General features: G+C 39.1%; 1 protein-coding gene across 2 annotated transcripts; it reads left to right on the top strand.

Moving 5' to 3' along the window:
• Positions 1-95: 95 nt before the first annotated feature.
• LOC139943788 (hydroxyacylglutathione hydrolase, mitochondrial-like) lies at positions 96-10,998 on the top strand. Of its 2 annotated transcripts, XM_071940597.1 has the most exons (10): positions 96-233; positions 374-384; positions 2,526-2,752; positions 3,617-3,681; positions 4,084-4,201; positions 4,977-5,082; positions 6,647-6,750; positions 7,061-7,162; positions 7,754-7,833; positions 9,500-10,996. In XM_071940597.1, the coding sequence occupies exons 1-10, from the start codon at positions 103-105 to the stop codon at positions 9,594-9,596; spliced, it is 1,041 nt and encodes a 346-aa protein (XP_071796698.1). In that variant the 5' UTR covers positions 96-102; the 3' UTR covers positions 9,597-10,996. The 2 variants fall into 2 exon arrangements, with proteins under 2 accessions (XP_071796698.1, XP_071796699.1); XM_071940598.1 differs by lacking the exon at positions 374-384 and having other exon boundaries at positions 99-201; positions 9,500-10,998.
• Positions 10,999-11,143: the final 145 nt, after the last annotated feature.

Here is an 11,143-nt window from a genome sequence, read left to right as displayed (position 1 = left end):
CCATGTCAAGAAACTTTTTTTTTTTGGACATAAGGCTTCGATGAGGGCGCCCTCTATCCATAAGAAGAAATGACAACATGCTATGCTGACACACATTGACACATGCATACACATGTACATGCATTACATGCATTACATGCAGTAGTACGCCTGCACAACATTATGTGGGTGACAACTGGCAAACTCTCTCAATGTTTGCAGGTATTTTCTTCCAGATTGCACTTCCTTCGAGGGAAAAGTTTCCGTATGGCGCCACCACTTTTTCATTCGAAATAAAATAATATAGTATCTAATTTACCTGATTGATATATCCCTTTTTGTAAAAATGAGTGAAAAAGTGGTGGCGCCATACGGAAAGTTATCCCCTTCGAGGTCCAGTTGCAGGTAATGAATGAACTAGAGGTTATAATTTGTTGTGGCATGTCATTTGAACTCGTCTCTGCTGGTGGTACCCACAGCACAGCAAGCAAGTTGTGTTTTCGAGAAAAAAAACTTAATTATAAAACTAAAACTAAAGTAAAACCATATAAATATATTATAAGCATAACTAAAATTACCTGAATTAATTACTGCAAGGTCATAGAGCATTGCCCTATGCTGAGGTCGAGCATGGAGGTAGAAACAGATTTCAGGTTGGAGTATAGAATACAGGGTACAGGGCCACACTCGGCGACAGCCCTAACCTAACCTTAACCATGTTATGTTAACACTGGCTGAAAAACCCTAACCTAGATAACCTTAATTATTGGCCTAAGCCGAACCCGTGGTACCGCGGTCGTTTAACGACACCTCGTAATCACCCACATTACCTTATACAAACAATGGCCGACCTGGCGTATGTGAGTTTGCGCGTGCGCACTTGGACTTGGTTCTTCACTCGACTATGGTGTCTTGTGTTGTACAGAAAAAAAAAACTTTTTTGAGACCTGATAAAAATTGTGTACACTTTCGCCCACCAAATAAAAAAACACAATTGAATACAAACCACCCTCATGTGCCAAATTTTTAACCACCGCTAGTGAGAGGAAAGTCGTAAAAATGTAAAAATATGCCATGATATTTCCATGTAAACAACACAAACGGTAAATGAAAACGTGTATATATTCACAATTCTTGTCTCCAATGATTCAACTTTACACGAAGGCAACAGTGCAGAGAAGCGGTACCACACCTTCTGTACAAAGAGATCTTAATCCTGCTCGTTAATCGGCCGTCCAGCTGGAGGTCTCCTATCTTTTTCCACTGGTCAGACGAGGGCATTGTCGGGGTATTCTTTACTCTGCGGTTTTGCAGGTCGTTCGAACTCCTTCTCTTCCAATTCCTCCATGATTGTACCTTCAGGTTTTAGGAGTGAGCCCCGAGGAGGGTATTTTTAAAGCTACGTTACTTTAGTTAGTGTACTGTACCTTGGCATGGTGCCATCTACTTATAGAAACTATAAGGCTCCCCAATGAGCTCAGCACTCCAACCGATTAAAGTTCTACGACCTCTGGCTAGCTCTGCCTCTTGGATACTGTAAACCCAGTCTGGCCTTGGGAAATTGTAAACAGTGCACCACTATGTTGCGATATTAGGCGTAACGTAACCCTCCTCCCGACAGTAGGAGGGTTGCGTTATCCCAACTATGCACCAGAACCTTTTCTTTTTCTTTTATTTCTCTTCGCACCTTGCACTGCTGATCAATGAAGTCACCAACGCACCATCCCACTTTAGCTTCCTACGTGAGCTGTATCAGGGTTATTCTACTTACTGACTTAAAGCCATTATACACTTTCGGAACAGAAACAAAAATAAGAGTTCACAGATTTACAAATAACTTACAGGGTTTACAGAAGGTAATGGTGAAAGAATTCTCTTGAAATATTATTCCATGAAACGCTTTACTTTTTGAGAAAACATTAAAACAAACTCAATTCTCGATAACGAGAATTTCGGATTTATTTTAAACACATGTCATGACACGGCGAAACTTGCGGAAACAAGGGTGGGTTTTCCCGTTTTTTTCTCCCAACTCCGATGACCGATTGAGCCTAAATTTTCACAGGTTTGTTATTTTATATATAAGTTGTGATACACGAAGTGTGGGCCTTTGGACAATACTGTTTACCGAAAGTGTCCAATGGCTTTAACTATTATAAGACTCAAGGTGCTTGTTGGTCAAATAAAACGGTTTAATTAATAAATGATGTTAAACTTTGTATAAAAGTTTGTACTCGTTTTTATAGATTTAGATTCTCATCTTGTACATCTTGTGAAATCAATTCTGGTCCGATAAACTTTTTTAGCGTATACGAACAAGCCCTCCATTCTTGTGTCATGATCCCAAGGTCAGAGCCCTGCTCTATCATGGTTGATAGAGCAGGGCTCTATCACAACCACAACCATGACAATATCATGGTTGTGGTAAACCATGACAATATCATGGTTGTGGTAAACCATGACAATATCATGGTTGTGGTAAACCATGACAATATCATGGTTGTGGTAGTAGCAGTGTTTTTGTGGTCTCTCATCTTTCTTCATAGGTCACCGGCTTTGCAATCAAGCTTCATCTGTACTTAAAGCGTCTCGACCCTCATTGGTTCCCAAGGCAACCAGCTGCGTCCGTTTCAATCACTCGGTGACCGTGGACGTCCCTCAGATAAGCATGAAGATCAAGATATTGTCTGCGCTGAAGGACAATTACATGTACCTCATTATCGATGAGAAGACAAGAGAAGCAGCCATCGTTGATCCGGTTAATCCTGAGAAAGTGAGTGGCAAGAATCAATGTGGTCACCGTGGTCCAGTGGTTGGATTTCAGGACATGCAACCACTAGGTTACGGGTTCCAATCCTACCAAGCTAATCGTTGTTTTCACAATGAAGAATATTGTTTTCTAGGTACTGAAAAGCAATTTCTTGATTTGTGCAATAAATACTCAAAGGTTTTGTTTGTATTGGCTGTTACCAGCTTGGTGTTTATCCCTGTGGGGTTTGCCAAGTTTCCTAGATGGGAGGATCATCTAAAAAAAAAGATTTGGGGGGGGGGGGTAGGCGAGAAAGGAATTGAAGCAGGGTTTTTCTCATTCCAATGTTTCAAGCCGATGTGCATTGCATGCTGATACAGCAAATTGGTAAGACTGCAGCTGCATGACTTGCAATCACAAGGTTGTGGGGTCCAATCTTACCTAGCTAACCGCTGTTTTCACAATATTACTAGAATAAGTATTGTCATCTAGTTACTGAATCACAATTTCTTAATTTGTGCATTCATAACCAGACGTTAAACCACACACAACTTGGAGACTTATTGCACAAATTGCGTGCCAAGGATCTGTGCAAATTGCAGCCAAAAGGCCTACACACACAATATAAAAAGTTAAACTTTTTGTTTTTTCAACAAAAATTATGAAGATAAAATTGTTTAGAACGCCCCTCCTCATTGTATAAGTAGAAGGGCTTTAAATTCCAAAGATAAGCACAAAGTGAAAAACATTCTGGGGACCTTTTTGATTAAAAAACTTGGGTCCACACTCCAGAAGGTTGAAAATCCTTTAGTAACTGTAGTGACTCTCTGGTAGTGACTGTTGGAAAGTTTTTAAAATGATTGTTATTTTGATTTGTATTTTGTATAGGTAGTTGATGCCGTGAAGGAAGAAGACGTTAAATTAAAGACGGTGCTGACAACGCACCATCATTGGTATGATGTTAAAGCCATAAGCCAAGTGTATTGTGTCTCGATAATGGGAAACTTTTGGACAGTCCTTTTTTACAGTTGCCAGTTTTGTGCGTGCTTAGACCTACATGCACAATACTGAGCATGTATTGAGCTTTGTGATTGTGGTGAACCCAAGTCTGTGCGCCAAATGATAGCTGACTGCCCACTCTCTCACCACTCTCTCACCATCAAGCTGATGGTGGTATTGAAGCCCTTCATCTGTCTGAGGACGTAGATATAAACTGGCATGCGTACTTTATATGAGATCAGCATCATGTAACATCACAATACCATCCAGTCCAGATCAAAAATCAATAAGGCTGCCCATCTGGCAACTAAGATGACATGTCTCCTTCTTGACCCTCTCCTCTTTCTTATCTGCAGGGATCATGCAGGAGGCAATGAGAATCTAGTTAAGTTGATTGATGGACTGACTGTGTGTGGTGGAGACGATAGGATTGGAGCTCTCAATAAGAAAGTCAAACACGACGACAAGTTGACCGTAAGCATTTTTCATAGTCATTATGTAATTTTTAAAAACCTTCCTACTGTGAGATCGATTGTGAAGCCTATTTTGTCCCAACTTGACAATCGCCTCAACTATACACTCTTGACTCATCCCAACTTGAGTGTTACAGTTGGGGCGCCTCAACTGTTTATATTATTGTGGAAGAGTAAGGGTTGACCTTGGTGCTTCTGGTAAACTAACCTATCGCCTGTGCCAGCAAACTTAAGGCTGTAACACGGCGGAAATACCCCGAATAAAACATGTTCACCTTTTCGGGGTTATACCCTTAGTCACTTTACTGTATGTATACTTCACCCGAAATCCCTTCAGAATATTGCGCTCAATAAAGCCTCTGTGTGTTTCCAATCCTCCAACCGGAGACGAACCAGTTCACGTCCAGCTGCGGGCACGCCAGAAACGCGAATGATTTGAATCATGCGCCCTCTTTGTTCACAGTGGTGCAAATAGTAAGCGCCCTTGTTTACAGGTTTCCTCAGTCTTGCAAGCTTTAGTGGTTAAGTTCACTTAGGAGGCATCCTTGGTTTCGTTTTAAGAATATATAAATGTTTTAATCTTTGGCTGTGCTCCGTGGTCATCAAGGGTTGATGTGGCTGGCTGCTGAAGGCGCCCTTGCATGCCTGTCTCGAACGCGTTGTAGCCGCGTCCTTCGCAATTGAGCTCTTAGCTGCGAGTAAGGATGATGAGCCTCCCAAATTATTATAATAACAATTGCTAGATTTTCATCTTTCTGTTTGGTTGTCATTTTCAGATCGGCTCTCTTAATGTACGCTGCATGTTCACTCCATGCCATACTACTGGTCACATCTGCTACTTTGTGACGGGAGCTGATGGCGGTGATCCAACTGTATTTACAGGTAAAGCCAGCAGTCAGGGCCATTTACATAGAGCTGCTAAGCACAAAAATTTGCTTCCTTAATTTAAAGGGAAGGTACACGTTTGGTAATTACTCAAAACAAGTATGTACTTATAAACCGACTTGGTAACTAGCATTGGAGAGCTGTTGATAGTATAAAACATTGTGGGAAACGACTCCCTCTGAAGTAACGTAGTTTTTGAGAAATAGGTAATATTTCACTAAAATAATAAAAGACTTCTAGCTAGAAGTCTTTTATTCCTATTTGAAAGCACACAGATTAGTCCAACCAGGGTGTTTTTTCTTTCATCATTTTCTCCCAACTCCAATGACCAGTTGAGCTCAAATTTTCACAAGTTTGTTATTTTATGCATATGTTGAGATACACCAAGTGAGAACACTGGTCTTTGACAATTACCAATAGTGTACCTTCCCTTTAAATATCATTACCAACAAAACTTCTACTTGATTGCTGGTATTCAGCTGTTGCTTGCTTATCCTGAATATCACAAGGAAATTTGGTTGCTAATCTTGTTTTTATTAAGGAAGAAATTTCATGCTAAGCAAAAATTTGTGCTTAGCAGCTCTATGAAATTGGGCCCTGGTTTCAGAACCACAAAAACTTGTAAGAGATTCATGTACATGGTGTTACTGCAAACCTTACTAGATTGTATCTCCACCATGCAAAGTTTCAAATCCTACTCATTTACATGGTGTTACTGCAAACCTTACTAGATTGTATCTCCACCATGCAAAGTTTCAAAAACCTTACTAGATTGTATCTCCACCATGCAAAGTTTCAAATCCTACTCATGTACATGGTGTTACTGCAAACCTTACTAGATTGTATCTCCACCATGCAAAGTTTCAAATCCTACTCATGTACATGGTGTTACTGCAAACCTTACTAGATTGTATCTCCACCATGCAAAGTTTCAAGTCCTACTCATGTACATGGATTTACTGCAAACCTTACTAGATTGTATCTCCACCATGCAAAGTTTAAAATCCTACTCATGTACATGGTGTTACTGCAAACCTTTCTAGATTGTATCTCCACCATGCAAAGTTTAAAATCCTACTCATGTACATGGTGTTACTGCAAACCTTACTAGATTGTATCTCCACCATGCAAAGTTTCAAGTCCTACTTTAATATTAATTGTTTCACTATTTGATTTGAATCACTTCCATGGGTGGCATGGTTGGCTTGTGCGTAAGGCGCTCTCTACAAGGTGACCCCTGTTCGATTCCTGTCCAGGGCCATATGTGAGTTGAGTTGTGTGTTGGTTCGCTGCTGTGCCACGAGGGTTATCCAGACCATCCGGTTTTCTTCCCTCGGGAAAATCAAGCACTTTCGATCTCTGGCCTGTGCTCCGTGGTCATAATGGGTTGATGTGGCTGGCTGCCAAAGTTACCCTTGCATGCCTGCTTCTTGAACACATTGTAACTGCGTCCTTCGCAGTTCAGCTCTTAGCTGCGAGTAAGGATGATTAGCCTCCCAAATTATTATTATACTTCTTGAATGTAAGATTGGCTATGGTTTTTGATGCTGTTTGCCTGCAGGGGATACGCTGTTCATAGCAGGTTGTGGGAAGTTCTTTGAAGGAACGGCTGATCAGATGCACCATGCATTGATTGAGGAGCTGGGACAACTTCCTAATGAAACAGTAAGATACGTTAAGGAGAATGGGCGATAAAGTGTAGATTCGCTAATAGAGTGAACGAGTGAAGGCGAGTACATTGTATTCACGAATCTACACTTTAGATTCTATTCTCTGACTTAAACTATTTCCCCTTTGGTTATGTAACAGTTTCAATGCGTATAACACTAGTTAGAACACCTCTTATTAGTCTATCTAATTTTTATAAGTTTGTCACATTTTATAATCATTTGACGCATTACAAACGCGTTTTATATATCATTATTTTATTAAACCTTATTGTGAAAAAGTTCTCACCATGAATGATTCCTTGTAGAATGTCTACTGTGGTCATGAGTATACAGTAAGCAGTTTGAGGTATGCGCTAACAGTAGAACCAGAAAACATTGATTTACAGAAGAAGATGGAATGGGCGAAGGTAAGTAATCACATTCATCAAATATTTGTATTAAAAAAAACCAGTATGTCTGAAAAGGTGTGCATATTATAACGTCATTCATATGATTGGAATTATGAACGTTCACAGGTTTGCAGATATCTATAGAGATGGTCATGGTGGAAGTGGTAACATGGTGAAAAAACTTCCCTTGATGTATTTTTGTTACAAATATTATAGTTTTGGAGAAATTAATAAAAGAATTACTTTCGATACTTTGAATCCGAAATCTGATGATTGAAAACAACAAAAACAGTGAGGTTTTTTGTTAGCTTTTTTCTTGTGACTCCAATGATCATTTGAGTTTAAACTTTCACATGCTTGTTTTTCATGTTTATGTGTGGTTACTGGTCTTTAACATTTACTGATATTTGCTGCGAGCTTTTAATCAAGTAGTCAATCAATCTCATACCTTGTTCAGTTTGAAACTTCCGGGGGATTTCAAGGAAATTGTTTCTTGACGCTAAAACGGCGGGGCAGCCAAAATTCAAACTGGGCTTATGATATAAATGTGTTTTGTCCAACTTCTTTCTTGCTTAACTTTCAATTTGAAATTGACTCTTGATGATTCAGGCCCAGAGAGCTAAGGAGATTCCAACGGTTCCATCAACCATTGGAGATGAGAAGAAAATCAATCCTTTCATGAGAGTCGGGTAAGAGAATAATTAAAACTGTTCCTCCCAAAAGGGTGCCAAAGAAGGATTGGAATAATTTACTGTGAAAAAAACCCAGTAGAGTGTGGGTTCAGATCCCGGTCATGACACTTAAGCACAGCAATTAAACATACTTTAGAAGAAAGGATGGCCATTCTATGGTGAACTAAACTGATTTGGGTCGCCAAGGGACAATTGTGACATGGGGCTGAATTATTGTTATCCCTTCACAGTCTTTGAGGATGTAGGCATAGATATAGCATCCACTAGGAACCTGTCTAGTAGAACAGAATGCACTACCTTCCCAACTGTTTATAAAGCAATAGATCGATCCATTAAGCTCCGCCCCATTGCGTATTGACCAATCGCAACGCAACTAAGGTCCGACACTAAGGTGCAACATGCGTGCGCGTATGCTTGGCGCGCGGGGCAGAGTTGTGCAGAAAGGCATTGGAGAGCCCTACGTGTTCTTGCTCACACGTGCGTCGTGGGCAGAGCCTACTGGATCGGTCTATTACGGTTAAGTGCTCCTCTGAAGAGCACAAGTGTCATGACTGGGATTTGAACCCACACTCGGCTGCAGACAACACCAGAGCTCATAAACTCCACACCACAGTGCAATTATAATTTAAACGTGTCCACTATATTTCAAAATGGCTTATCGAGAACACCCTGTAGTATTTTTCATTTGATGCTTAATTATGTCTTTGTTGAATTGTTCAGTTTTTTGGTACTGCATGTATTTAAACAATGGCTACGTTAATCTGTTTTGCAAAACTACTTGTATTGAATAACTTATCCTTCTCACTGAGTTGTTTTGCCTTTTTAGGTATTTTGTTTTCTTCAATTTGTATTTCACTTTACTTTTTGTTTAGTTTGCTTCTGTGTGAATTACTTGGCTGCTTTCTGTACACATAAGTAATTTTTTCAATTTTATTTCAAGTATTTTTATTTCCTAGGTTTTTTAGTATTTATTGTGAGGTGCTTTGGGGTGTCTTTTACTTAAGGCGTCATAAAAATGGCTCTTTACTGTTATTATTAGCGGTATGTAAGTTAAACAAGAAATCACTGTGGATATGCCTTGAAGATAATTTTATCTTATCTTGGAAAGGATACAATTCTTTTTCTTTTTTTGCCTATGTTTTTAGTTTCTTTTGTGAGGCAATTTAAGGCACTGAACATGTTTGGTAATTGTCAAAGACCAGTATTCTCACTTGGTGTATCCCAACATATGCATAAAATAACAAGCCTGTGAAAATATGGACTCAATTGGCCATTGCAGTTGCAAGAAAATGATGAAAGAAAAAACACCCTTGTTGGACATAATAGTGTGCTATAAGATAGGAATAAAAGGCTTTTGGCCAGAGGCTTCTGGCCAGAAGTGTTTAATTATTTTAGTGAGAAATTACCTCTTTCTCAAAAACACGTTACTTTAGAGGGAGTCGTTTCTCACAATGTTTAATACTATCAACAGCTCTCCATTGCTCGTTACCAAGTGAGGTTTATGCTAATATTTATTTTGAGTAATTACCAAACGTGTACTCTTTACACTAACCCCTCCCCTTAGGATATAAACTTTGTATATCAAATATTTTTGTGTATAATGCAAATACCAAGGTGGATGAAGTTGATGATAAGGCTTTCTTTTAATGTTTATTTATTGCAGAGAGGTCTCCGTGCAGAAGTATACTGGCACATCAGATGCTATTACCACCATGGAAAAGCTGAGGAAGGATAAGGACAACTTCAAGCCCAAAATGTGATCCATAATAGGACATTTGCCTCTTTCAAGTTCAAATTCCATGGCTGTGCTTACCAAAAGCAAAGAATCTGTACTTGATTGAAGCAGGGAATTCCGCCTTTATGTCAAGTGTATTTCATGGGTTTAGTCGGGAATTTTTGCTTGTGCCTGTACGTACTCGTTGGTACAAGGCATTCTTTGCTTACAGAGAATGGTGCAGAGAATAGTGCAGAGAATGGTGATCACAAGGGCAGACTTTGGCAGTAAACAGAGCCGTGAAATTAGGCCCAGAACAAAATACATACTGCCCAGGGTCTTTTAAATGATTCAGAAGGTTCCAGGATTAGAACTGCATGGAAACAATGGACTTTAAAGATTTTCCAATGGAAGTGCCTCTTGCAAAATGAAAGTGGCATTGGTCCTCTCAAAGACGAAATTCCAGGCCTGTCTGTTTTTGGTTTACAGTACACCAAAATCCAACAATCACTGACTGGGGTTTCAGAACATGTCGATAGTGGGTGAATTTGACACACTACTACTGGTGCTTTTTGTATCGACTATTTCTTTACAATCATAAAAAGAAACATAGTTAAATGTCACTAATTGTTGTGGTTCTTATAGAAACTCATTGCTAGTTGTCTTAATGTTTTCATACTAGGTCTTGAACTACGATCTGGAAGGGGCACACCAATTTTCCACTGGTAAGGGGCAATTCTAATGAGGAAAATGTAAATTTGTGTTGGAACTTTGCAGAAGGCACCACAGCATGGTTTCTCGGCTGTGCCATTGAAAATCGAAACAAACACGGTCAAAGACTAGATTTAGCTGACACTTTCTGTCTTTTTTTCCGTTGACAAACTGCAGTAAGTAGAGTGGAGGAAACAGATCATAAACACGGTGGCAGTTCTAACTGCGGTAGGCCTATGCTCTATTCTTTATTCTCCGGACATCATCCATAAATGTCACCAAGTGATTGTGAGCTCGTTGTGTGTTCTTGCAGGATTTGATGCTTTGTCTGTATCTGCCTGACTCCTGTACAGAGTCAAGCGGCAGCCTCCATTAAAATGTGTCATAGAATTAAAATGCGACACCTATTATGCAATACATGTATAAATGAAATGAACCTGTTAAAGGAGAAATTGTTGTGTATGGTGCAAAAACGTTGCATCTTGCTGGAAAAATGATCCATGCAAAAACGTATCTCAACGTATCTCGTATGTTTCATCCATGCTTTCTTTTGCAAGATACAACTTTTGACAATTTAAAACTTTCCCCGAATGAAAGCGCTTTTTTAGGAGATAAAACGTTTTTGCACAGACACAACCAACATAAATATGAATTTTTAGAGAATAGTGAATGTGTATGTATACATAAATAACATTTATCAATATATAGAATATTAAATTAAAAAAAATAAATTAAAGAAATAAAATAGCTTATAAAATTATGTTTTATCATGTGTAACTATAATCTGTTTCGTCTGACTTTGGGAAGCAAGGTCTGTAATTAAAACCTTTGAAAACCATCGTAATTGTAAATTGTTTTTATTTTTTATCTATGTAAATTTCT

Source organism: Asterias amurensis, chromosome 11 (genome assembly GCF_032118995.1).
Source record: "Asterias amurensis chromosome 11, ASM3211899v1".
NCBI lineage: Eukaryota > Metazoa > Echinodermata > Asteroidea > Forcipulatida > Asteriidae > Asterias > Asterias amurensis.
This window is presented reverse-complemented; position numbering and strand designations above follow the sequence as displayed.